We start from the raw sequence: 27174 nt of genomic DNA on the forward strand, positions 1-27174 counted from the left end.
GACTCGGGAGACTTCCTGTTTTGGGTTTGGCTCTGCCTTCCTCCTAGTGCCTCTTGATGCAAGTGTCAATATTGGTATGGTGGTATAATTATTATTAGGGATGTTCACTACCACTTTTTTTTTTTAGAACGATACTCAAAATATTCAGTACTCACCGAGACCAAATTAAAAAAACAATGACAGATCAAAAAAAAAAATTTAAAGACACAGAAATTTCCTTAAAATTAATGGCATTTTTTTTTTAAAGTTTGCTAACAAACGTCATTTTGCATACAGCACACAATAAAATAAAAATAAAATAAAATAAAGAAATTAAATGAAACAATGAATCCATTGGCCAGGAAGAAATAAGTCCCAATCAAAATATGTGCTTGTACAACTTCCTTTTAAAGCAGAGGTGGGCATCGAGGGCCGAAGTCCTGCAGGTTTTGCATGTTGCCCTTCTCCAACACAGCTAATATATGATCAGCTCATCAGCAAGCTCTGCATAAGCCTGATAACGATCCTGTTGATTGGAATCAGCTTGTGTTGGAAGGGAGAAACTTCCAAAACCTGCAGGACTCCGGCCCTCGAGGACCGAGATTGCCCACCTCTGTTTAAAGGAATACAGTGAAGTGCAAAGAATTCAACTGAATACAATAGTAATTTAGTAATATCTTCCATGTTAAGAATTCCTCAAGCTCTTTAGTGTGTGATGTTTAATTATATCTTGCTTTGAAATCCATGCTTTTAATTTGAAAGGGTTAGGGTCTTCGTTCGTCATTCACCCCATAGCAGTGCAGTGGTCAATCACGATATACTAAATAATATACAAAGATCAATAAATGCAAAATAACCATTTTCTGACCGAAAAACGGCCACAAGAGCGGGGGCTGATACCAGTTTCGATGTTTGTCGCGATTACAGATACCGTGGTATCGACACTCGCCCCTCCCTAATTCTTATAATAATAACAATACATATAAATATCTAATAATAATCAGTCAGGACACATCCCCCCACACAAAACAGTAATTGACATTCAAGCACACGACTTCAAGCTTTAAGTGTATTGAAGTTGTTAAACAACTAAATATATTTTTTACAGGACATACATTTTCTTCATTTTGTGGCTCAGCTAAAACTAAAATAATACATCTATAAACAAGTGCTTTTTTTTTTTTAGCTTAGAAATGCTGACATTAAAAAGTGTTCAAATATATACTTCCTGGTATTGATTATTCATCATATTTACATCCAGTAATAACTTTAAATATGGACGTGAAGAAGTCGAATATAAAAATAAATGCATTCTCTTTCCTTTTCTCATCAATGACACGTGACCTCCCGTCTCCGTGACGACGCTTCCTGTCCATCAGCGGCCTGAGTGGATCAGCTCTGAAACGGAAACATGGCAAGGTGGCGTGAGGTGATGTCATAGGGTAATGAGATGGTGATGTCATGCGACATCGCGACACTCGTTCTCACCGCGGCACAAGTCCGGGTCGAAGTTTTCGTAGATGGCGTAGTCGCTCCGATGTTTGCGTGCTCTCAGGACGTCGCGCACGCATTGATGCAGGAAGGCGTACTGACACTGCAACAGGAAGTGACATCACCAGGACGCGTCCGTGCCATTGGGGCATGTGTGGGTGGGCGTGGCCTCACCTCGGTCTGCACCATGTGCTGGCGGTGGAGGCGCAGGTCAAACACGCAGCCATACACGTCCACGCTGCCTTTGGCGTCCAGCTGCTGCAGCAGGCGGTCCAGCGCGATGAAGGTTCCCGTGCGGCCCACGCCCGCGCTAAACACAAACATACGCTAAAAAGCCGTACTTGGACCCAATTTTGGGGGTTTCTGTGTCACATGGTAAAGAATGCGCGGGGTTCAACCTGCAGTGGACGACGGTGGGCCCGGCGGTGGAGGTGGCCGAGCGGTCCACGAAGTCGCGGACGGTCCTGACGAACTGGACGAGGGAGTGCGTGCCGTCGGGGACGCCGTGGTCGGGCCACACGGTGAAGTGGAAGTGGCGGACGGTGCGGGGGCTGCCGCCTCTCTCCTGCAGGGGGCGCAGTCGCGACACTTAACGGATGCCCAGGGTAACAGACGCTCACGGTGACTCACCGAGGAAATCCGGAAGTCGCGGACGGTCCACTCGGGAAGAACCCACTCGGATGTCATCTGGACCAGCAGCTCACCGTAGTACGTCGCCTCCTTGTGGCAAGGCCAGTACTGCTCGCACTTCACCTGCACGTGCCAACAATGCAATCGTCATTGCGTGACGACATCATAACATTACGAAGACGTCATTGTAGAGGTGCAATAATTAATCGACAACTAATTGATTATCAAAGTAATTGGTAATTATTTCTAGTAATCAAATCGTTTAGATATCTAGTCTAGGTAATGTTTGTAAATAAGAATTAGTTCTCAAACATTTTTACCTGGTAAAATAAACATTGGAAGAAAAAAAAAAAAAAAAAATATATATATATATATATACACACATATACACATCACTTCATGACCATCGTAATGACATCATGGCATGATGGCGACATGGAAAAAAACACATTATGATTGTGACGTCATCGCAATATCATGACATCATTGTCATCCCATCATCATCCTCAACGCGCTGATCTAAATATATGACTGGATAGCTGGTAGCCCACAAATGCCCATGTAAGCCGTTGAAGCGACAGGGCAGCCATCTTGCTCCTCCCATCTCGCGAGCAGACTACTGTATAAACTATATGGGATATGTACAGATTAGACATATACAGCTCGTAGGCAGTTAGTATAGGGCCAGGGGCGGGGTCGGAGGGTGGTCACTATTTTTTAACAAGTAAATCAATAAATAAATAAGTGGACCGTATGTGCTGCTTTGAAGACCCCCTTTTTCTTTTATCACTCAACTCCAATATTAGATTTGGCAGAGGCATTTTTTGTTGAATTACAGGTATAATAATTATTTAATTAAAAATATACAAGTTTCCTCCAGTAAACATCATTAGGCATATCATTTATACATGTATTTAAGGCAAGTTGTAAAATGTCTGAAGTCCTCTTGTTTATGTTTAACAAATTAAAACATCATAAATCCGTCTGTCCAATTTCGATACTGTAAATGTATAAGATCGTATGCCGAGAAACATTTCTTGGGAGGAGCAATATGGCGGCCTCGCGGCTTCAAAAGTCTTGGCCTATCGGCTATCCAGTCATATATTCAGATCAGTGCCTCAACGTGACAAAATCCTGACCTACCCGTCCCTTCTCCACGCACTGCGTCACCATGACGACGACGCGCACGCCGTGTTCCCACAGCATCCTCCAGAAGTCGTCCTTGGTGGCGGGCAGTGGACCTTGCGTGGCCACGTACTCGCGACGGAAGTTGTGACCCTGGAACACAACCGCGACGCGTTACAAACGGGACACGGCCAAAGCGTGCGTTCGTGCGCACTTACGGGAACGTAGCTGCCGTTGATGTAGTCGGAACACGAGTCGTCGTCCAGACACGACAACTTGACACGCGTGGAATCATCTAGAAACGAGCAAAAGCGTTAAACAAGCGGAGGCGAGCGATCAGCGGGCGACGACTGACAGGAAGTGAACGCACACGGCAGGATGTTGTTGTAGCGGTTCTTGCCGCGGTTCTCGGGCAGACGCGACGCCTCCATGGTCTGACTGCGGCCCACGTCCTTCAGGTCCTTCCAGTGACAGCGCAAGTTAGCTCGGCTGGCTCCGTTGCTCGGACTCGCCCGCCGATTGCTTACCTCAAACTCCTCGGACATCAGCACGCTGGCGTCCGCTTGGAGCTTCAACACGTGCGACTCAAAGTGACTCGCTTTCACCGGGCTGCACGCACACACACGCACTCGTCAGGTTGCGTCACACGGCAATCCGGAACAACTTCGGCCCGCACTCACCTGGTCACGCGACGAGCGCTGTCGAGGACAAAAAGCACATTAGTCAGCATGAAATGCGCACGCACACACTCACGCACACACTGACCTCTTGACCCCCACGTACATCCCAGCATTGGGCACCTCCTTCCACAGATTCATCCTCATCACTGGGTTCTCTTGCGCCGCCCTGCTGAATGAAACATGGAACCACACGCATTGAGGAGCCGACGGGAAAATCCCGAAAAATCCAGAAGGTGCCGGCTGAATAATACGTACACTTTCCTCACTCGGTGTCTGTACAGGAGCAGGGACACCACGGCCACCGTCACGCCTAACAGGAACATGCTGGCGCTCAGGCCCTCCACTGCGCCCCCTAGTGGCTCTAATAGCAACCACGCACGCACTCATGTCACGCAAGAGCTGTGTGTTTACATGCGTGTGAGTCTTACCTGCGTGTGTCCTGAGTGGCGAGGACAGGTAGGTGTCGCTAAAGAGCGGTTGAGGAAACTCTTTGCCGGTTTCGTCAAACAGTCGTGTGAACGCTCGCACGCCAAGTCTGCACAAACACAATCAGCAGCTTGTAAGTGTGTTGTTTCCTATGAAGAACATGCGCCTCCTGGTGGCGACCTGTAAGAAGTTCTCTGCTTGAGCGGGCCGTCGCAGAAGTCTCCGTAGCTGTCACTCAAGTAGGAGTCGTCACGGAAACGGTCACAGGCCCCGCCCAGTCGGTCGCCTCCTGCCCCCAAATTGACCTCCACCAACTGAGCAAAGGGGTTGGTGGGTCAGCTTGCATACGTGTGTGTGTGTGTGTGTGTGTGTGTGTGTGTGTGCCTTTGCGACATTGTGGGGCCCATACACGTGTGTTTTTTCAGGTTCAACTACCATTGTGGGGACTGGCTTGAAATTGTGGGGACATTTTGGTGGTCCCCACAAGTTAAGACCTCTTTTTGAGGTTCAAGACTTGGTTTTAGAGTTTAGTTTTGAATTGGGTTATGGTTGAGGTTAGGGTAAGGAATGGGGGTAGGCAATCATTTTTGATGGTTGGGGCTAGGAAATGCATTGTGTCAATGAGATGGCCCCACGATGATACAAAGACAAACGTGTGGGTGTGTGTGAGTATGCGTGCAGGTTTATATCACATCATGAGGACCATTTTCAGGGGTTTTACTATCATTGTGGAGACAGTTTGGTGGGCCCCATGAGTCCAAACCTCTTTTTGAGGGTCAAAACATGGTTTTAGAGTTTAGGTTTGAATTGGGTTTTGGTTGAGGTTAGAGTAAGGGTCTAGGAAATGCATAATGTCAATGAAATGTCCCCACTACAAATGTAAACCCAAAATGTTTGTGTGTGTGTGTGTGTGTTAGACCTGGCTGGCTGCCATGTTGGCATCCTGCGGGCATCTGTTGACGAAGTAGGCGCTCTGGTAGGCCCTGACGGAGGCGTTGTTGACGTAGTGGCGGTAGGAGGGCAGCGGGTGGCGCTGCTCTGGCAGTAGAAGGTCGTTGGCTGTTTTAGAGCAGAAGCGTCAGCTTAGAAAGTGACAGGAAGTGAAAGACGCCTCATCAAAATAAAAGAGAGTACCGTCCGACTGGGCCACGATGACGGCGAAGTATCTGACGGCGCCGTTGACATCGCTGAACCATGAGCAGTTGAAGCGGAACAAGATGGACGACGACGTCAACTTGGCCGCGGTGGAGCTCACGCTCATGCTGGGGGGCGGGGCCGGGGGACCTGGGAGGACAGCCGTTGGACAGTCAGCCTGTCAATCAAACACCTGAACGTGTGTGTGTGTGTATACTCACGGTCAATCATGGTGACGGCCGTGTGTGCTGTTGGTGTGCTCGTGTGTCCGTGCGACGCCACCCTCACGGTAACCGCGTACTTCCTGAACGCGTCCAATTGGTCCAGGGTTACCGTGGTGACTTTGCCCCCCAGACGCAGGGCCGATGTCAGCTCTCCGTCGTCATGGCGACGACACTCGACCTCATACGAGTCCAAGTCGGACGCCGGAGGCGACCACGAACAAGACACGCACGATGATGACACGGGGACGCAGTGGAGTGAACGCAGAGGGGACGGACCTGCAAGCACACGCAAGGACGACATTTCAGGTCACACACACTAACACACACAGATCAAAATGTCCTCCACTCACTTATTGTGACGCTCCTCTGCATTGGTCGACTGGTGACGACAGGTCCGTCCCCAGTCCCGCCTCCGCTGACAGTCGCCACGGTGAAGTTGTAGCGTCGTCCCGGAAAAGCGCCGCCTAGCAGGCGAACGGTCAAGTGCGTGCGAGTCACGGACAGGCGGTCCGGGGGCGTCCACGCCACGGCGAAGCTGTCGTAGTCTCCGGAGGCGGGGCCGGCCCATGACAGCTCCAGCGTCTCATTGGTTGGGCCTTGCTTGATTGACAGCTGGGTGGGCGGGGCTGGAGCTAAAAAGGAAAAAAGTTCAAGATCAATTTATGTTTAGACGAGTTGTTTTCATGTGTGTTTGTGCTTACTGGTGCGTCCGAGCGTGGACGTGTTGCTGCTCATCTCTCCGCTGCGCGTGATGACGTCAACGCGATACAGCCTACCAGGAGCGAGACCCGTGAACACGTGACTGCTATGCTCCGCCCTCAGCAGCTTGGCTCCAACCACGGCGTCCGACATGTCCGACAATGTCACCTGACATCAACACCCAATCACATCTCACCTTTTTCTCACAAATATCCCATTTGAATGTTTTTTTGGAACGTCGTCAGTTTTGCTGGTTTTGTCCGACCTGATAGGAGCTCCGGCGTCCGGCGCCATGACGCCAGCTGGTTGTCAGTTTGTCTGTTTGTCCAGAACTGTCTAACTGCAGCCACCCGACAGGAGAGGGCGCTATAGACAACACAATCAAGAAGGCATGAGTGACAAGATTGGTAGGAAAATGACATCATCATCATCATCATCATCATCCTCGTCATCATTCTCGTTTCATCATCTTGATTCTCCCCATCATAATCCTCATCATCATCATCAGCATCATCCTCTTCATCATCATCCTCCACCTCCTCATCCTTCGCATCAAAGTCTTCATCCTCATAATACTCATCGTCATCATTATTGTCATCTTTATCATCATCATCTTCATCTTCACCCTCGTCATCATCACCCTCGTCATTATCCTCATCATCATCATCCTCATCTTCGCAATCATTCTCGTTTCATCGTCATCATCCTCATCAGCATCATAATCCTCAACATTCTCATCAACCTCTTCCTCATCCTTCTCATTATCGTCCTCATAATCTTCATCATCATAATAATCCTCATTCTCGTCATCATCATCATCCTCATCGGCATCATGCTCCATCTCCTCATCCTTCGCATCAAAGTCCTCATACTCATCGTCATCATTATTGTCATCTTTATCATCATGCTAATCATCATCATGATCCTCATCTTCACCCTCGTCATCATAATCCTCATCTTCGCAATCATTCTCGTTTCATCGTCATCATCCTTATCCTCATTCTTCTCATCAGCATCATAATTCATTCTCATTATCATCCTCATAATCTTCATCATCGCCATCATTATCCTCCTCATCATCATCATCCACACCGACTAACCGGTCCTGGCGAGTACGGACGAGTCGCTGCTCAAATGTCGACTCCAGCTGACGACTTGCAGCCGGTGCAGACTTCCCGGCTGCAGACCCGTAAACATGCACGCGTCCACGCCCGGCAAAACTTTCTGGACTCCCACCGGCTCCCCGAAAACCTGCGCCGCAAACAGAAACCCACGTTAAAAGCGGCAAATGAGGGAAAAGTGAACCTCCACAAATGCACCTGCTGATGCTGCTTGTCGCCGGCGGTTTCCTTCGCTTTGTCATCGTCTGGCTGCTCGGCCAACGCGAAGAGCGCCACCTCGTAGACGTCCACGTGCCCGTCCGAGTGGTGCCACGAGAAGCCAAGAGATGACGAGTTGGCAGACGTCACCGTCAAATTGGACACGGCGGAGGGACCTGAACATGTGCGTTACAGGTAAGCAAACAAAAAAACACACTCCTACCCCCAACCGATTGTGACTCACGCGTTTGCCCTTCGGCCGTGACCTCGGCAGAGGCCACGCCCCCGCTGAGCGTCAGCACGGTGACACGGTACCACTTCCCGGCAGTCAGTCCATCCAGGCGGTGCGAATGACTGCTGGCGGGCAGGGTCGGCTCGGCCAGCGTGATGCCGGAGCGGTCGCTGAGAAGCAGCCTGAAGGCGTCGTAGTGTCCCGCCGGCCGCTCCCATGTGACGGTCAGGCTGTGCGGCGTGTGCTCCTGGTCTGCCTGCAGGGCGCTCACGCGGGCCGGAGCTGGCGAGAAAAAGGACAACGCACAACAGGAGACTGGTGTTAGGTTGCGACCAATTACTACTTTCCTATTTTTTATTTCAATGACTGCCAAGTTATCGTGACTTTGGGGTATTAGACCTTCAAGCCATTTGACTTTCGAGACTTTTGGGGTGTTTGACTTGTGGGGTACTCTTTTTTTAGGGCTTTGAATTTTGAATTTTGAGGCTTTTAACGCTCACTTGTGCGACCGGACACCATGTTGCTGTTGGTCAGTTCGCCGCTGCGTGATTGGATGGTGAGGTTGTAGGCGTGGCCCGGGATCAGATCCAGGAAGTTCAGAGATGAGACGTGTTTGGGGACGAGCCGAGTTTCCACCACGCCGCCGCCCTGCAGAAAGGAAGTGATGGCAGGAAGTGACATCAGGACTTTTTTTTTTGGGGGGGGGGGGGTAAGTGGTGCCCGACTCACCGTAGCAGACAGCGAGACGACGTACACATCCACGTCACCAAGAGCCGGCGTCCATGCGGCCGCCAGTCCCCCGTCCACAGGGGGGTGCTGTGGCATGAGGTGGAGGTTGGTCACCTTGGCCGGAACTGGACAGAAAGCCACGACGGCCAATCAGAATCAAGAAGACAGGGAAAATGACACTCACTAGCATCAAAATGACCTCTCATACATACATTGAAACACTCTCACACATACTACGGAAATGCTCTCACTAGGATGGAACAAAAAGACGATTTGAATCAGAAAATTGCGAGATGGGTGTCGCACGGTACCTGTGCGTCCCTGGATGAAGAGCGCCCTCTGGTTGGGTCCGCTGAAGGTGGACACGACCATCTTGTAGAGGCGTCCAGCCGTTAGCGACGTGAATTTGTGTCGTCGCGCGTCGCTGCCCAGCGTGACCGGCGGGAACACACGCGTGTCGTTGAACAGCAGCGTGACCTGCATACACGTGAGCGCAACACACATGCTACGCTAATATGCTAAAGATGGAAACGAGTCAAGTGTCATTCTGCTGTACCTCATAGTGGTCCACATCTCCGGGGGCGGGGCTCCAGGTGACTGTCAGGTCAGCTGATCCTGCGTTGCTAAGCGACAAATTGGACACAGAGGCTGGAACTGACAAAAAAAAAAATATTTTTTTTACATAACATCAAAGAGGGCAGGTACACCTGGACTGGCGGTCGTGTGCATTTTGTCAACTGACAGGTGCGTCCATCCGTGGAAGCGCTGCTGACGAGGTCTCCGCTCCACGTCTCCACGGTGACCGTGTAAAGCCGCCCGGGCGTTAGCGAGCCGAAGACGCAGTCGCTGCGTTCGGGCGCGATGCTTTGCTTCTGCACCACGCTGTTGTTGTACCACACCTCCACAACGTAAGCACCCACGTCGCCCGACGCGTGACGCCAGTACACCTGACAAACGACACACGGCCGCTCTCATGCTCAAGCTAAGGATGCTAATGCTAAGGCAATTGTTTGCAGCGCACGGACGAGCTAACGCACCTTGAGGAAGTCGTCTCTAGCTGAATGCACGGCGGTCGGGTTCTGCACTGGGGCAGGTTCTGTGACACGGAACCAGACATTAAAGACGACAGAGGGTAGCAAGAAAAAAATAAGCAAAAATAGAAAACAGGAACAGAAAGACAATATTATGACAACATAAACAAGACATATTATAAAACCACACATGGTAGACTAGAAGCTTTTTTCAACTTTCAACGACGTAAAGCAGTAAAATCAACAAGAAGTAGTCGGCGACCCTTACGTGTGCGTGCATGAACCCGGGTGGCGTTCTCCAAGCTGCCACTCCTGGTTGCTATGACGACAGTGTACATCCGTCCGGCCGTCAGGGAGCTGAATGAGCACTCGGGTGGAGACCACCGCGAAACGACCTGAGTGTGAACCACCGCCCCGCCGCCGCCGCCATCCTCAAGGCGGACCAGGTAACTGTCAACTTCGCCAACTGCAGGATGCCAGGACACGTGCAGCGTATCCGGATGCCCGCCATTCACCACCGTTACCTCGGTAACAGATGCTGGGTCTGGAGGGCGCGAGAAAAACACATAACATCCGAAGGAGAATCTTTTCTGGGGATTTGGACCGTGTGTAGTCGCTGGACTCACTGGTTCTTCCCTCCAGACTTGTGGCTTTGGACTGCACGCCGCCACTAACAGTAACAGCTTCCAGTCTGTAGAGAGCGCCAGCTGTTAAACCACAAAGCAGCAAGGAGGCGGGGCCAACAGGAACCGGAACGCTGTGGTTCTGAACAACAAGGCTGGAGAACAGCACACAACAGGTTAATGCTTACCTTTCACACACGACATATTTCGCCGTCAATACCACCTGTCCTTGAGTAGTGTGAGCATGTACGAGTCGACGTCCCCACGTGGTTTTTCCCACGATGCATAGAGGCTGTCCACGCCGACGCTGCGGAGCGTCATGGCGCTCAACGCCATGGGAACTGGAACACACACACTTGACTTCAGCACCAAATACGCACACATACGCAAGTATAAGAAGAAGTCGAGGACCTGTCCGTCCCTGGACGAAGACAGACGCATTGAGATTTCCACTCCTTGTTGTGACGGTGATGTTATAAATCCTCCCGGGCGTGAGGACGTTAAAGGTGCACTCCCTCATGTGAGGCTCCACCTCCCTGGTATCCACAGTGACGTTACCTGCACGACCGCAAAGTAGCCTGTTAGCCGGGAGCTGCCGCGTGAGAGCTCGTGGGCCGTTTGGGGCGGGCTTACCGTGGCGAAGGGTCAGGAAGTAAGCGTCGCGTGACCCGGAGGGGGCGTGGCTCCACATGGCGCTCAGGGACGTCTCGTCGGCGTGACGAATGTGAAGGTCGCATGCGTGTGTGGGAACTGGGCACATCGCGATAATTAATCTACATGTGAGCAGGGTTATTATAGTTTTGGAATTTTCATTTTAGTTAGTTTTATTTCATTTTGAGTTTAGTTTTTTAAATTTAGTTAGTTTTAATTAGTTTTCTGGGTGGTTCTGTTATTAGTTTGAGTTATTTAACCTTCGGTAAATAGATGATTGCAGTGGACATGACATATTCGTGTGTCTAAACCAATAAAACGCATCATTTGGATGATGTCAACACTTCTGGTTTATGATTGGATCCTCGCTAACCAATCACAATCGCAAGTTGATTTGCATGATGTTCATGTTAAAAATGTTACATTTAAGCTTGGTAAGTTTACAACACGTTACAGCCATATTATCCTGGCGTCCACTATTACAAATATACGGAAGAGGATTAGGGCCAGTGAAGAGAGAAAATACATGTTTGGCAAGTTTCTCACTTTATTCTCAGAATTCTGAGAATAAAATCAGAATTCTGAGAATAAAATCAGAATTCTGATTTCGTTAGCGCTACTATTATTATGACATTAAAGTCAGAATTCTGAGATTAAAGTCAGAATTCTGACTTTATTCGTGCTTTTTCTCCCTTCACTGGCCCTAATCCTCTTCCGTGCAAATAAAAACATCAGATAACCCCACTTTTTTTTTTATCCACGTTGTTCTTATGTGGGAAAAGTCAAAATCAGCCACAAAAAAAAAAGCGCAGAGCAGAAAAAATACAGTCCCTCATGCATTAATAAATAAATGACCAAAGACTAAAACAAAGTACATTTTCACTATATTATAGGTAGTTGTAGTGTCAGCTAGTTTTTTAAAAAGCATTTTATTTTTTATTTTATTTTGTTAACAAAATTGTTTTTAGAATTGTAGGCTTTTTTTTGTTAGTTTTCGTTAACTACAATAAACTTGCACATGAGACATATTCGAGTATGTGTGTGTGTTTTATGCATGTCTCACGTGTGTTTCCTTCACAGCTGCTTTCTGTGGCCAGCCGTCCACTTTTGACGGATAGCAAGGCTCGGTAGCGCCGTCCAGGAAGTAGTCCCGTCCCGGGGAAGGTAAAATTGACAGCCTCCTTGCCCAGGTTAGCTGCGACTATTTCCTGGGAGCCGTCATAGAGGACGAGTCGGTAGCCGTCCCAATGACCGGCGGGGGGCGCCCATGACAAGAAGAGACCCCCGGCGGGGGAGGGCATCAAGGCCAGGTGAGACACCACCGCAGGAGCTAAACACCAAGACGTGAGAATTGTTTAAATTAGATCGATATCAGATAATTGATTGAAAAACGACGGGACGCACCACCCGGTCCCACCTGCGCGTGCATCAATCTCCGATGAGTTGTGCAGCTCGCCGCTCCGGGAGCTCACCGTCACGCGATAGGCCAAGCCGGGGGTCACCCCGTTCACTGTGACCTCGGTGGCGTTGGGATGAAGAATCATCCGTCGCGGGCTGGAGTCGTCCGACCGCAGCGACACCTCCAGGGCGTCCACATCGCCCGCGGGATGTCGCCACGACAACAGCAAGGCGGCACCGTCGGCGGTGGCCGTCAGGTTTGTGACGACGGCCGGCGCTAAAGACGAAACATTAGGGACGGCACAGGGCGAACTTTACACCAACTGAAAAGAAAATTTGACTTTGCGTTTTGATCAATTTGCTGACAGAAAAAGCAAATAAATGTCAACAACGTTAATGAACGTGTACTATGGCAGCCATTTTGGTTGGTACCCGTTTGAGTCTGGATGCTGGTGTGGTTGCGCAGACCGCCGGCCTCCGTTGCCATGGTAACTTTGTAGCGTCTGCCCGGCGTGAGCTTGTCAACAACGCGTGCGGTGGCGGTGCTCTCCAACGTCTCGTTTAGCAGCAGATGCGCTAGTGGGAGGGGCATACAGTCACATGACTCATCGGATGCTAGAGCAAACAAGTTGCGGAGACGCGCGAGGTGACATACCAAAGTCGTCGTGCGCATCTCCGGAACGTCCCCACAGAAGGAGCCTGAAGCGCTGAGTCCTGCCTGAGCCCGCCTGCCAGGAAAGTCCCAGGCTGTCGCTCGACCTGGATGTCACACGCAGGCCCGATGGTGCTGAAGGACCTGACACACAAAAAACACACACAGACAAGACAGATGCACACACACACACATGGTTAGAGCATCTCTGCTGCCCCCAGTGGTGAAATCAGGAAGTTACAAGAGGCCTACCATAACAACCTCAAAGACATTTAAAGGTCAGACAACTTGAGGGAAAAAAGTGAAAAGGTGACATTTATATAACAATGTTGTACTTTGGGGCGTTAACACACAGACACACACACGTACACGGAACAAAAGAACAATTGAGGACGGGAAATGAAGAGAGCTCGACCCAGCCTGGAATGGAAACAAAACAACTTCTGTTCTGGATGCCTTCCAACACACACACACACACACACACAGGCCCTATCGCCTCCCGTCAGCCAGCTCTCACTTCCTCTTTCTAATCAGAGGATTAGCGAGGGGAAGCTCCATTAGTGGCGAGACGTGCGGCCATTTTATTCCACTCACCAAGAACGCATGGAAGCGTTAGCTGCATGCTAAAGCTAACCGCAAAAGCGAGTGTCGAGTTTGTGTTTGTACAACGGATTTTTGCAAGTTTGGGAACAATATGACTAAAGCAGCCAAATTCACCTGTTTACACCCATCTCAGGGGGCGGCCATTTTGCCACTTGCTGTCAACTGAAAATGACATCACAGTTGTTAAGGGCTATCATGGCTCACCTATTTTCTGAGTTTGGTCATGTCATGTCTACAAGCTGAGCTGTGATTGGTCATTTCCCTGAGCAACTGTGATGTCATTTTCAGTTGAAAGCAAGTGGCATAATGGCGGCCCCCTAAGATGGGTGTATTTTGCCGCTTTATTCATAGTCCACAAAGCCAATATTAATCAGAATGCCGTTTTTAGAGTAGCAGAGATACAGCATATTATTGTAAGGAAAAAGTTTGGTGTTGAGTTTTCCCATTTAAAAAAAAAAAAAAAGTTACTCTTAATTAACCTTAATTAATCTTGAAGATGCCACAAGATGGCAGCAAAGCTCAAATTGTGAGCAAGAAACAGGGTGCCGCAGCCGTTGCGATCTCTGGCAACAATCTGAAGATAGCTCACATATCAAATTTTGGCACAAAAAAAACACAGCAGAAAAAAAATTGGAAACACCTGGTACGTTTGGTGGCAACGTGGCAGTGTTGTGTGCTGCCAACTTACTGGTGCACACGCTGATGTTGGCCACTTCCCGTATGCTACCGGAGTGAACGTGCAGCACGTACGCACTTCCCGGTTCCAAGTGTTGCAGCTCACACGTGAAGACGCCATCTTGGAACCCCGACCCCTCACTTTCAGTCATGTTAGCCTCCACTTCCTGTCCTCTGTCTTGGTGGCGTTTTCTGGCGCATTGGGCATCTTCGGCGTCCGCAGACGACACAGCCAAGGAGCAGTTGCGTCCTTGCGCGTTAACGGTTATCTCCACGCTATCCCAACCGGACGTCACGTCACGGATGGACGGGCGACAACCATCGGACAACTCATCTGTCTGAGCCAAGATCAGCGCCTGATGGACATCAACATCATCATCATCGTTTTGTTTGTTTGTTTTTATCAAAACATTTTTTTTAAATATATAAAACAGTGTTATTCATACATTTAATTAAAAATGGCTTATCAATTACAATTGAATTGATTAAAGAAAAATTGGATGATTTTGTTGCACTAAAATTTTCATTTAAAAAAATGTTGAGTCAATGTGTGGTATTTTGTTAAATAATTGCTAAACTGAATTATGGTAAATTTTACAAAAGTGCTCGAACCACTATATAGAGGGATAAGCAAGTACTGATACTAGGCATCAGTATCAGGTCAATATTAGGCCTTATTTGAAAATATTGGTACTCTCGACGGCACCCTCTTGTGGTCGTTTTACAATCGGGACCTAGAAATTATACGAATAGAAAATTGACATTTCATCATGTTATTTTAAGGAAAAATGCTATATAAAGACAAATAAATCTTTCTTTAAAATTATCTGACATTTTAAGAAATTGTATGCATCAAAAGTAGAAGTGGTATCTGCACTTGGTATTAGTACCAGTGACTGGTATTGGTCTGGGAAAAAAGTGGTATCGAACCTAGTCAAATTAATACTTTCATACAAGTACCTAGCAAAATTCAATAAATTACTATTATAAACATCAAACTTATTTATTACTTATGACGGAGTTGAATGAATTATTTTTATTAACTTTTTTTTAAACTCCAAAATGTGTTTCATGAAATAATTGAGTTATTGGAAATAAAACTGCAAATTAATTATTTACATTGTGCAATTAGTATTTTTTTTTAAACTACTTTTCAAAAATATTAGTTTAACTTTTATATATATATATACACATTTAACATTTGAATTTATTTTATGATTTGGTATATCATATAAAATAATTTTATCCGAAAATAAAAACTTTTAGTAAATAAAATAATATTAGTCAAACACTGTCCTGGAACTGTTGATCATAATATCATAATTGCAAACTCGCTCATTTAATTCCCCCAAAAAAAAGAACAAAAAAAGAATGAGAATGATTTTTTTCTCCCCCTACTTTCTCTTCTTTGACCTTGTCTACAAACAAGCTGATTTGAAAAGTTGAAACGTTTTTGTTTGTCCTTGCCTGCTTCAGGCACACAAAACAAGTCAATCAGAAAAACCACACTGCCTTGCTCAAGAGCACCTCGCCAACAAAAACAAGATGAGGCTTACCTGCAGCATCCACACAAAAGGCACGCTTCGCCAAAAGGAACGTGCCGCCATTTTGAATGTGGCGGGGAAGGTCGCAGCGTTCGTTCGCGGTGTCAGGCATGCTCGGCCGCTGGCCGCTTCTGCTGCGTGCGTGGAACGGTCGCTTTTCCGCCAGCGCCGGGACAACTCCGGGAGCTCCGCCTTTCCTGTTCGCCTTCTTTGTCCTCCGCTTCCTGTCTGAGCGTGCTACAAATAAATTGAGCACCCACAAAAACACCCACTTGCATGCTGCAGCCGATTTCCACAGCGCTCGTCTTCGGCAGGCTGCAAGGTCGGCCGCAGTCTGGCCCCACCCTTGATTGGTCGGCAGACAACCGGCACACGGATAGACAAACGGTGGACTGGTCGCCAGTCAGCGTCTGGGCACGTGTCTTACTTGTTGCGTGACACAAGCTTTTATTATGATTCACCTCCAAAGTGCAAGCCAGACACGCTAACCACTAAGGCAGCGTCCGGCCTTCTGCCACTGATCCTTTTTATGCATTTGTCGTGAGTTTCTGCTAAAGAGGAAACTCGTTGCCTTGAGAAACTTTCTGCTGTGAGCTGCGCATCCACACCTTCTCCTTCCTTCCTTCCTTCCTTCTGCATTCCACAATCGCCAGTCACACTTGACCTGTGAAAGGTCAGACGAGCCGCTCACGCTCACCACTTTCGTAACTTTTCACTCATCACCATGTGATGATGATGGTGGTGGTTATTTTTAATCTGAAAAAGGGCAGTTCTGTTGTGGGTTGAGCTAAACAATAGCAAGAATGCCCCCTTTAAGAAGCGGTCTCTTTTTTAAAACATGGATGAAGTTCTGCCGGAGGTGGGAGTTGAAATACATTCTGAACCCTGGCTAGAAAGTGCTTTGAGAGAACATGTGTTGTGAAGTGGCGCAATCAAAATCCAAAAGGACCCGAATAGCTGCGGCGCCTCCTTTAGGCCGAAAGGTGAAGTGAAGGCCAGCTTATTTTCTTTCAGTTGACTTTAATGGCAGAAATAAAACTTTGTGCCGATGACAATCGCACTTTGTAGCCGACCACGAGACGCATGAACACGACGACGACGATGAAGGTCTAAAGTGCTTTTACATCATCACAAATGGATCAAGGTCGACATTTCAACATTTTTTTTTTTAACATGTCCATTACACTCAAAGATTTAACACATTTTGCAGTATTTTGCTAAATGTTTTCTTGCTCACACACTCACACAAAACCTGGAATGAACTGTATAAAAATAAACTTCTTATTAGCTTCAATAAATAAATATACAATCAAAGAGATGCCTGCACCATTGTGAATGAAAACAAAAAAAAAACTGAAAACAAAAATATTTTTGGTCAAAAGCAGAAGTGGGCAAGATCCGCATTTAATTATTTTTACAACATCAACAGTGCGGAAATTCAAATGGATTTTTTTTCGTTTTAGTTAGCGTAAATAAAATAAAAAAGGTAAAATGAGAAAAATAGATGTAGCTTTTTAAAATTAATTATATCATTAATTGCAGACAAAAAAATGTCGGTAAAATAAAATATTCAAAATTTTGAAAATTAATTTGTAGAAATAATGTTTTCAAATTAAACTAAGGTAAACCATTATTAAATTCCATTTATTTAAAATATTGTAAAAAAATAAAAATAAAAACCCGAAAGATGCATTTATTTCCCAAATATTTTTGATTGATACTAAACTAACAAATTGGAGGAACTTCATTGTGGTGTGGAACTGTGTTAAAAATAAAACTCTTCATTTTACTCATATTTTTCTTTTGTTATTCACAGAATTTAATGTAAATATTAAAACATTTTAACAGCCCACACAAGTTTTGAATATAGTTCAAGACTCTGTTAGACCTTTTAAATCTATTTGAATATTTTTCTAAACAAAAAAATGTCACCATGGAATAAAAATAAAACTTTAAGACTTGAAGTCTTTAAATACACCTGCTATATGCTGTGATATTGTCATCTTTTTTAAAGAATTGGTCAAATAAACATAATTCAATAATATAAAATATAATTTCTAAATTATAAACAAGCTTGTTTCTTTGGCAATTTGAAACTGAAACGTTGCCAATGTTGGTTTGCCCACCCATGTCTGGTGCGTAAGGAACATTACGCAGTGCCGGAAAAGTCGCAACAGGAAGTTGACAGCGCCGCAATGCTAGCAGGCTACGCTAACTGGGTAGAGCCGTCACGCCGTGAGCTCGCTCCCTTGTCAAAGGGTACCTTCCCTCCTGTCCATCCCAGTCAACAAGCTCCGCCTCTGCATCACAGCGCACCCACCGAGGCCCGGTCGCCATGGTGACGCCGGCGCGACTCGTACAGGCTTAAGGCGTGATGAACAAACTCGTACTGCTCTGCCGTTTGGATCATTCCGCCCCTAAGGGAAGACAACGTGATCTGTTGTTGCACTACTTTTTTTTTATTGTAGTAGTTCCTATTGTGATATTTTTTATTATTTTTTTAATAGTTGTTTGTATAGTAGTAATTGCAGTGATTTGGTTAGTGTCATAGTAGTTGCAATAGATGAACTGTGCATTATAGTACTAGATAATGATGTGTTTTGTTTTTTTTCCACCTCACCTGTCAAGGCGCAGGCGGCAGGTGATAGCCAGCACATCCACGACGCCCTCAACCGCCAGCTGCCTCGCGCCCACGCTGGCGGCGATGAAGCAGCCCGTGCGGCCGATCCCGGCGCTACAGCATTCCATTGTGGCACAAGTGTAAATAAGCAGCACAATCACAATAATTTCCCCTTAAAAAAAAAAAAAAAAACAGAAAAAAATGAAAAACCTCTGAGGATGACCTCAAGTTACCTGCAGTGTACGATGACGGGCCCGGCGGTCTCCGCCGATGCCTCCACGTCGTCCATCAGCTGCAGAAGCGGCAGAGTGGCGTCGGGCGTCTTGTGGTCCGGCCACGAGGTGAACCAGAAATGATGCAACGTGTGGCTTCGGGGCCCGCGCTGCATGCACGCAAACGCACACCAAGGGTCAACACTTTGCAAGGGTCAGTATAAGCGGTTTGGCATCGCGGTTCTTTCTTTTCGGAATTGTTTCAATTGGACTGAAAAAAGCCAACACGGCAGGGTCTGGAGAGGCTCAAGTTTTTAACTTTAATTTGTTTGAAATCGCCACGTGCATACTAAGGATGGGACGATACGGGTAACTCACGATTCGATACTGTGACGATATGTGGCCCACGATAACGATATATCACGATATTCAGTATGTGAGTGACAGTGAAAACTTGCAGACACTTCTTCGCCAATAGTGTCTAGACAGCAGTTCTTCGCCACTGCTTCTGCCTACTTCGGCACCATTTAGGGATCAGCACCCCCCACAAACAGGACAGGAGAGATTAAGTACTGACGGTGACAGCAAAGGATCACAAAAGTCACGGTTGGGATTGGATAATGGATTTGAGTCACGGATCGAATCGTTTTTTTTGGGATCAGAAAACAAAACAAGATAAATTGATTTATTTTTCTAAACACTTTTGCCCATTAAATAATAATAATTAAAAAAATCACTTCAAAATGTCTGATTTGGTCATTTAGGAACACAACTTTAAGTGCAATAAGAAGCAGATACATTTTTTATTTTATACCTGGTCCTTGTATAAATTAAGGTATTAATGGCTTAAAGTTGTTTTCTTGAAATCTAAACGTCAATATTTGACATTTTGAGTTGAATGTTTTTATTTATTAGAAAAGGTGTTTTATAAAATAAATGAAAACAAAGCTCTATATCTTTTTTTTAAATAATGACAAAGACAAAGGGCAATTTAAGTAAGTAAGTATTCCTCTAAACATATAGAGTGAATTACGAAGTAGCCTAGGCCCAGGATATTAAAAAAAGTTAAGACAGCAAGCCAGGTAGGTGTCACTCATTACTGTTGCCAGCCCTTTTTTGCACTTCAGGGCCACCGTATCAGCCAGGCACGAATGCTAACACTAGCTGCTAGCTAGCCACTAACGTCGGAGACTTGCGATTTATCATAGAATGATGACGTAAATTAACTAGCGGTTTCTTAGCATCCCAAATTAGCGAACAAATATACTTCCGGGATGACATTGTGAAAATGATGGTAGAAAATATGTAATTTCAATAAAAACTTCAATATGTAAGCCAACTTGTTGAAAAAGGAAGTCAAGCTGACGGTCACGTCGCCGCGCAGGCCGACTTCAAAGTAAAAGCCCACACAAGCAATTGCATTGACAGCAATGTATTGTTTAGTAACGCTTTTTTTTAAAGTTAGCCTTGGTGTAGGCGGCGTGTTACGTTGAGTATGTTTCCAGCTTCATTGACATCCATTATGTGCTTTGCGCTGGTGTGCCGTCATAAAATAGCAATATGACCGTTAGTGTATTGATATATTTATTACAACAGAGCAATATATTGCAATACTGATTTTTTGCCCCACCCCTAGTGTATACCTTGAGCGTGACGTGTCTAGCGGTATAGTGCTGACACTCTCGCACGCCGTTGACCTCCACCTCCACCCGCCCGTATATGCCACGTCTCTCCGGCCAGTAGAGGACGCACTTCTGTCAAACGGAACAAACGATGAGCCGAACCTGCCGTACGTCGTCCTAGGAATAACGCACACGGCGCTAACCTCATTCTTTTCTTTGAGCTTGGTGATCATGACGATGGCGGGCGCCGCTTCCTGCCACGCCATCAACCAGAAGTCCTCCACCGTGTTTACCATCGGGCCCTGAGTGGCGATGAAGGCCTTTTCGTCGCCGCCGTAACCCTGAGACATCACGCACACGTTAGCAAAAGTGCACTTGGTCAATACAGACACAAATAATACTAGAGTTGCAACGATTAATCGACAAGTAATTGATTATCAAAGTAATTAACTCAATCACTCTAAGCCATTTTTACTGAAGCAATCCCCTTCGCTCCTGGCTGTTTTACTGGATTTTGGCTGATTTTGCAAGGTCCACAGAATATTGTGTTTGATTGCTATAAAAACATGGAATCTGCCAAAAGAAAGATTAGAGTCTCTTTTTTCATCAGGAAAAAAATAGATTTGTATCTATTTCCATTTTGCAGCAATTAGCATTATAATAGAGGTAAGTTTCATCAATATTCACAGACAAAAAGCTTGTTACAACATGGCTGATCTCTTATACTCTGCTGCCACACGCTGGCCGTTTTTTGTTTTAACTACCATTGCTTTAAGCCACCTCTTCATGTCAGAAGCTGCATTCAAAGCTTGTTTAAAGAACATAAAAAATACATGTTTTGGGGTTTGAATGAGTTAATTATTTTTGATAATCAATTAATCGTTTCGTTAGCTTTTTTTACTTTAAAATTGTCCAACTGCTTAGAATTTCAGCTCCTCATCTGTAAATATTGTCCAATTTCTGTAGTCCTCCATGAAACTGTGATTTTCTTTTTCTTTTTTTTTAAACAAAATATGACAATTGCTTTTACTATGGAAAACAATGATCAACATTTTTGCTGATTTTCTTCACCTTATAGACCAAACCAGGAACTGAATCCTAATTAATTTACGTTTGTGCACTGTCAATCTAAAATAATATCCTGTTTTATTTTTTTTGGGGGGGGATTGAAACTTTTTTAAAATATCTGATTCATCAATTAATTGAAAAACGAATAATTAACAGAAATAGTGTTTAAAATTAAATTAAAATTAATTAATATCAACAATTTATAAATTAAACAATGTTATAGTTTTGCTAATTTTTTCATCATTAGCTCACCATTTGCCACATTTACTCTATATCAACCAATTGTTTATTTAGTATTAAGTTTTTTTTTTTTTGTTTTTTTTTAAATAACCAAAATTACATGTGGGATTGACGTTGCACTTCCCAACCTTTTCGAAACTGATTCATTTACTGGTTTGACAATCAGTCTGCTTTCATGAATGTACACACACACACACACACACACGCACGCACGCACGCACGCACACACACGCAAATGGAGCACAGAAACACAGGACACAAACTCACACAGACACAAGTCACACACACAGTTTGATTTTGCAAGGAAATGTTTGGAAACTTTGTGTTCTCGCTGCTTCCTCACAGCCAAAGGGTCATTGTGGGAAAAATTTCACTCCACGTGTACCCTATGACAGACACACACACACAAACCCGGATGTAGTTGGCGTTGATGTAGGAGGCGAGCGGGTCGGCGTTCCTTCCGGCCTGCAGCACGACTCTGGAGCGAGGATCTAGGACGAGCACATTTCAATGAGGACGTTGCTCTCTCCCGATTGGTCCGATAACATCCAGACGCTTCCTGCTTGAGTTTGGTGTAGTTGCCTAGCAACCGGGACTCACTGGGCAGGATGGTCTTGTAGCGGTTCTTGCTTCCGTGGTTGGGAACGTCCACTTGGTTGTGCTCCGTGAAGTTCATGGGGATCTCCTGACATCGCAGGCGCGCACACAACACACACAATCCAGTGTCCCATTGTTACCGTGGCAAAGAGAAGGTCTCCATGTCCAAACTGGTCACATGACTCACCGCGAACTCTGCGTGTAGCATGTGCGCGTCTTTGACAACGTCACGCAGTCGCTGCGGCGTGAGGGTGCGCCGGGCGGCCATCAGATACTCGCGGGTCGCCTCCTCCCGTGGCGGCGTCACCACGGCAACACTGACGGGCGCCGACATGTCCAGAACGAGCGACACGTTGGAGCCGCGTCTGTGGACGACATCGGGACGACTTCAAGAACAAGTCGGCTTTCGTGAGGAGCGACTTCCTGTCTGAAGCGCATCTTTGAAGCTGCTATTTCCTGCCTAGCTGATTGCTGATTGGCTGATGTCCAGCATACACACATTCACACACAAACACCCTGCTCTCATCTTTCTTTATCACATGCGGACATAGAGGTCGTTAGGAAACAATGGCCTTCAAATCAAGGTCATAATGTTAAAAGTTCACACACACCCACACGTGTTCACCTCTCTTGTAGTCCTGATAGCGGTTTCATCCTGAAGGGGGAGGGGCACGGCTTGAGCTCATTCATCACCGGTGCGATTTGGGAGGGAGGGGCTGGGCTAGAAGGAGAAAACGACAAGGTGGTCAACAGGAAGTAAACGTGACAGTTACTTTATGGGAAAGGGGGCGTACCTCGGGGGCGGGACAGCGGGCGGAGGAAGTGACCGGGCTGCCGTGATTGGCTGCTGCTGCCGGAGAGCGGGCGTGGCTGTAACCACCTATCAACGCAGGTCAAAAGGTCAACAACAGCGACGGCCAATTGCAGCTTACCTTTTCAGAGAATACCTTGGTGGTCAGGTGAAGGGGCGGAGCTTTGCGCTGTCTGTTTGAAGTTGTCTTGAGTCGATACAAAAGCTGCAAGAATGTAACAAAGTTGGAAGGAGTTTGTGTGAATTGGGTTTTTGTTTGCACATACCATCAAGCAGACGACTGCCATGATGAGGATGGCGAAGAAGAGGATGGCGGTATAGAAGCGTTGTTGCCTCAACGCGTGCTCTTGCAGCGCCCCCTGCAGGACGTTCTTCTACAAAAACAATTTACAACTTTAAATCGAAAAATTTAAATTTTGACTTTTGTGTACCTCGGTGGAGACTTCGGTGATGCCAAAATGCGCCAGTTGGCGATGAAGCACCCTGATGTTCAGCGATTGGACAACGTCCCGAGCTGGGCGGGGCTCGGACGCATCTGGCCGCTCTGAGGACACAAACAGCTCCACGCCGTTCTTATTCTCCTGTTGCAGGAAAAAAAAATTTTTTTGATCAATCCATTGATCTAGAAGTGAAACTGAGAGGTGCGTGTCCTTACATCCAGAGCGTTGATGTGGACGAGGCCGACAGGAACTCCCAGCGCCGCCGCCACGCCGCCGCGAAACCAACGAAGAAGACCTGCGTTCAGACTGCGGACGTCCAACGCCAAAAACTGCAAATGCAGCACAGCATATTACAGGGAGGATGGATGTATGGATGATTACAGTAATTTCTAAACTATAAATCGCTACTTTTTTCACTTGTATTGGACCCTGCGGCTAATACAAAGGTGCGGCTTATCCATTAGATCACAAGGGGGCACATTATAAAGGAAGTGTAAGAGCGTCAGGCAGAGCAAAACAAACCAAGTGAGCCCAAATACATGAGGAGAAACAGAACAAGAGCGAGACAATTTGCACCCTCATTATGGAAAAGAAAGTAGCGAGAACCCTTATATACCGTTGCGAAAACAGTAAAACTGCGGCTTACAGTCGGGTGCGGCTTTTGTGTAACAAACTCGAGTATTCCCCAGATTTAGCTTGCGCGGCTTACAGTCCAGAAATCGATTTTGGCTTCTATCTTTAAAACGTTATAATTGAATAAAAACAATTAATATGCAGAACAGCGTGGTGCATTTATAAATTCCCAACACTTATAAAGTACCCTGAATGCACCATGCGTATGTGATTGTGCCGTCCCTGAGCGTTGTGTTGTGTTTAATGACACCCTAGTTGGGGTTTACTGTCAAATTAAACACATTGTGAATTTAAATACAAAACATGCTCCGTTTCAACAACATCGCTAACCGCTAATGCTAAGCTCTATGTAATGTCCTACTGAAATGCTAACATTAAATTAGCAGACTTCAGGAGTGATATTCCTTCAAATGATGAACATTCACATACAAACCCTGCAGAAAAACATGCACACAGTTAAGATAAGATTACTCAAAGCACAAATTCTTCCTAATGTGTGAAAAAATTAGTTATTTTAAGAGTTCAATCGCAGTTTCTTGTCTAATTGCAAGTGTGTAGTTCATCTGTGCGTGGCACCACACTGCCTCTCAGAGGCCAAAACATGCAAGCACAGTCGGTATTTGCTTTTTTTTTTTTTCAATTGCGATTATTTTAGTATACAGGTACTGTATTGTACGACGGCGTACGCTGGCACAAAAGATCATCCCTGAGCCCAGTAAGGCCTAACACTTGTGAAGATAAGATAAAAAAATAAATAAATAAGGGCCATGCTCGAGAATGAAAATGAGGAATGAAAATACAAGTGGCTCGAATTTCACATGACATTTACAAGGTCATCTTGTACTTGACAAAAATAATAGTGTGTTCAAGAATAAAGTGTTCAACGTGCAGGAATGAATGGACATGAGGCTATGATGATAGTTTTGAGTTGTTGAGTTTTTGTAGTTGAATAAATACAAATTTTTCAAATCAATCATCATGATTTTAATCTCAATCAAAATAATTGTGATTATTTATTTTTTTACATAATCGTCCAGCCCTAGATGGATGTTGACAGATGTCATCTCACCATGGTAACCAGATGGCGTGCGGCCACGGCGGCATGCTCCACGTGAATCTCATCATCCTGATGATGAAGATGATGATGATGGCGGCGGAGGAGATGGTGGTGGTGGAGAGGCTGCTTGCTGCCATCAGGCCGCGGGTTCAAATCCGAGGAGTCTGCAACACGTGGCTCGCCCTCATTTGATGACGACTCTGAGGAGATCAGCAGGTCACGTTAGACAACACAAACGTGGCCCACCACCTCCAGCTTCGGTAAACGACAACAACATCCTTGACATCGTTTCACAATAAATTGTGCAATAATGTGCAGCAAGCACACACAGGAAGCACCGCTCACTCTCTGGCGACAGCATCCTGTTGCTATGGTATGTCAACCATCAACCGAAACGTGCTCTGATTGGACAATTTAGCTGGCATGAAAAAACTACCGGCCAATCACACATGGGATTGGAAGGGTGCTGACCACACACACAAAACATGAAGGAAGCTGTTGTTAGCATGTGAAGCTAACAGAGATTAAACAGAGACCAAGCTAACCTGACAACATTGTGATTTCCGAGGAAGGTTGTCCAAGTTATCTTGTTTAAATATAATGAAAGCACTTGCTGAGATTTCTTGAAATAGTGTAGCATATTTATGTTCCTTGTTAAATCATTGTTCAGAGAAATCATAAACACAATAGATGATTATCATTAATTTTACATGATGAATAATATTTGTGCCATTTTTCCAGGATTCCAAAGTTTAAATTTGAGACCTCAGCAGGGTTTCAATGCATTAATTCATTCACTCACTCACTATTTCTTGGTTGAGGTGTTGAGTTCACGAATCATGTTCTGGACAAGTTTGACATAATTGAAACTTGACCCAATTTTAAAGCATCCAAATGGTGAAAGATGCCTAAAGAGTGCCATGAAAAAGCTCATTCTGTTGCTGAGATCTGCTCCCATGCCCTCTCCAAATCCGACAGACTTGAGGCGGCCATCTTACTTTGAACCCTTGACCCTTGCAAGGAGAGCACGCCTCCAAGTGCAGTAGCCACACCTGGCCGCTGGGGGCATACAGGCAAAAGCACTTCAACAGCGCAACTCAAATCAAATTTACAACTTCAATTTGGCATCTATAATCGAGTCCTTTATTTTATTTTTACAGCCAATAATCTAAAAGTAATTAACAACAAAAAAACATAAAGGTCATTCCAGAAGTGTGCGTCAAACTGATAACGTTTTGCATTAATGTGCCCAAAAAATATTTCAAAACGGTTGTTGGCGCCTGCTCTGACGAATTAAGACGTTTATTGTTAGCCGGTGAAGCTTACGGAGGCTGAATTTAATATAGACATTATTACTGTTAGCATGTGAAGCTAGCCGAAGCTAATCTAAATGGAGTTTGTAATTGTATGCACGTGAATGAAGCTAATTGTGGCCGATGAGGTGTTGTCTCTCACCCGCGCACGTCAGCCTGCAGCAGAGAAGCGTCAATACCAGCAAATATCCTCCCGTGACCCTCATCATCCTCATCTCCATCCACAGCGGACACAGGAGGAGACCAGAGGTGTCCTCTCGTCCACACAGCCACGATCAAGCCGGAAAGGGAGGAAGGAAGCAAGGTGGCGAGAGGAAGGATGGCTGACGATGAGGATGATGACGATGATGATGAAAAGAAAAGGGCATTTATTTGACACAAGCTGCAAGGAGGGAAGAACTGATGGACAGTGGGCAGCTATTCTTCTATAAGAATTATTAACGTTAAGCGCTGGCTTGAAGATTAGGACGCGATCAGGCAAAAAGACGCTGCGGGTGAAGAAAGCGAGACTTGAGTGCCACCTGGTGGTGAAAATGACTTAGGGCAACTAAACTATGGACATTGTCATATTGGACAACACACACGCGAGCGCGCGATTTTTCTTTTATTTATCAGAGGTGGAGATTCTTGGTCCAGAAAGTAAAAACCATGCTTTAGCCACAGGTGCTTCTACTCAACTGGCAGGTAACGACCTCGTTTACTTGCAATTCTCCCCC

The 27174-nt window shown here is 46.0% G+C and overlaps 2 protein-coding genes across 4 annotated transcripts; both read right to left on the reverse strand.

The window, feature by feature from the left end:
• Nucleotides 1–1034: 1034 nt before the first annotated feature.
• On the reverse strand, nucleotides 1035–16323 carry ptprb (protein tyrosine phosphatase receptor type b). 2 transcript variants are annotated; one of them, XM_077544477.1, is made up of 40 exons: nucleotides 15858–16323; nucleotides 14315–14657; nucleotides 13027–13167; nucleotides 12804–12947; nucleotides 12391–12648; nucleotides 12037–12303; nucleotides 10956–11072; nucleotides 10734–10880; nucleotides 10546–10663; nucleotides 10326–10477; nucleotides 9968–10243; nucleotides 9706–9764; nucleotides 9411–9615; nucleotides 9225–9322; nucleotides 8980–9145; nucleotides 8669–8793; nucleotides 8440–8587; nucleotides 7952–8221; nucleotides 7708–7883; nucleotides 7489–7639; nucleotides 6654–6754; nucleotides 6391–6556; nucleotides 6040–6321; nucleotides 5687–5965; nucleotides 5466–5615; nucleotides 5251–5390; nucleotides 4512–4645; nucleotides 4334–4440; nucleotides 4161–4266; nucleotides 3991–4071; nucleotides 3906–3923; nucleotides 3753–3834; nucleotides 3596–3686; nucleotides 3444–3520; nucleotides 3244–3378; nucleotides 2101–2223; nucleotides 1869–2035; nucleotides 1645–1780; nucleotides 1468–1573; nucleotides 1035–1377 (listed from the first exon to the last, which is right to left on the reverse strand). In XM_077544477.1, the coding sequence occupies exons 1-40, from the start codon at nucleotides 15906–15908 to the stop codon at nucleotides 1355–1357; spliced, it is 5916 nt and encodes a 1971-aa protein (XP_077400603.1). In that variant the 5' UTR covers nucleotides 15909–16323; the 3' UTR covers nucleotides 1035–1354. The 2 variants fall into 2 exon arrangements, with proteins under 2 accessions (XP_077400603.1, XP_077400602.1); XM_077544476.1 differs by having other exon boundaries at nucleotides 3991–4074.
• A 324-nt stretch (nucleotides 16324–16647) lies between these two features.
• On the reverse strand, nucleotides 16648–26964 carry ptprr (protein tyrosine phosphatase receptor type R). Of its 2 annotated transcripts, none has more exons than XM_077544479.1 (16): nucleotides 25952–26098; nucleotides 25158–25345; nucleotides 23671–23784; nucleotides 23447–23596; nucleotides 23282–23389; nucleotides 23152–23220; nucleotides 22999–23084; nucleotides 22830–22925; nucleotides 22392–22569; nucleotides 22208–22292; nucleotides 22019–22098; nucleotides 20503–20640; nucleotides 20321–20431; nucleotides 18699–18847; nucleotides 18466–18579; nucleotides 16648–18262 (listed from the first exon to the last, which is right to left on the reverse strand). In XM_077544479.1, the coding sequence occupies exons 2-16, from the start codon at nucleotides 25158–25160 to the stop codon at nucleotides 18151–18153; spliced, it is 1593 nt and encodes a 530-aa protein (XP_077400605.1). In that variant the 5' UTR covers nucleotides 25161–25345; nucleotides 25952–26098; the 3' UTR covers nucleotides 16648–18150. The 2 variants fall into 2 exon arrangements, with proteins under 2 accessions (XP_077400605.1, XP_077400604.1); XM_077544478.1 differs by lacking the exon at nucleotides 25952–26098 and adding an exon at nucleotides 26601–26964 and having other exon boundaries at nucleotides 16649–18262.
• Between the last annotated feature and the right edge of the window lie 210 nt (nucleotides 26965–27174).

Source organism: Vanacampus margaritifer, chromosome 15, assembly GCF_051991255.1.
Source record: "Vanacampus margaritifer isolate UIUO_Vmar chromosome 15, RoL_Vmar_1.0, whole genome shotgun sequence".
Classification (NCBI taxonomy): domain Eukaryota; kingdom Metazoa; phylum Chordata; class Actinopteri; order Syngnathiformes; family Syngnathidae; genus Vanacampus; species Vanacampus margaritifer.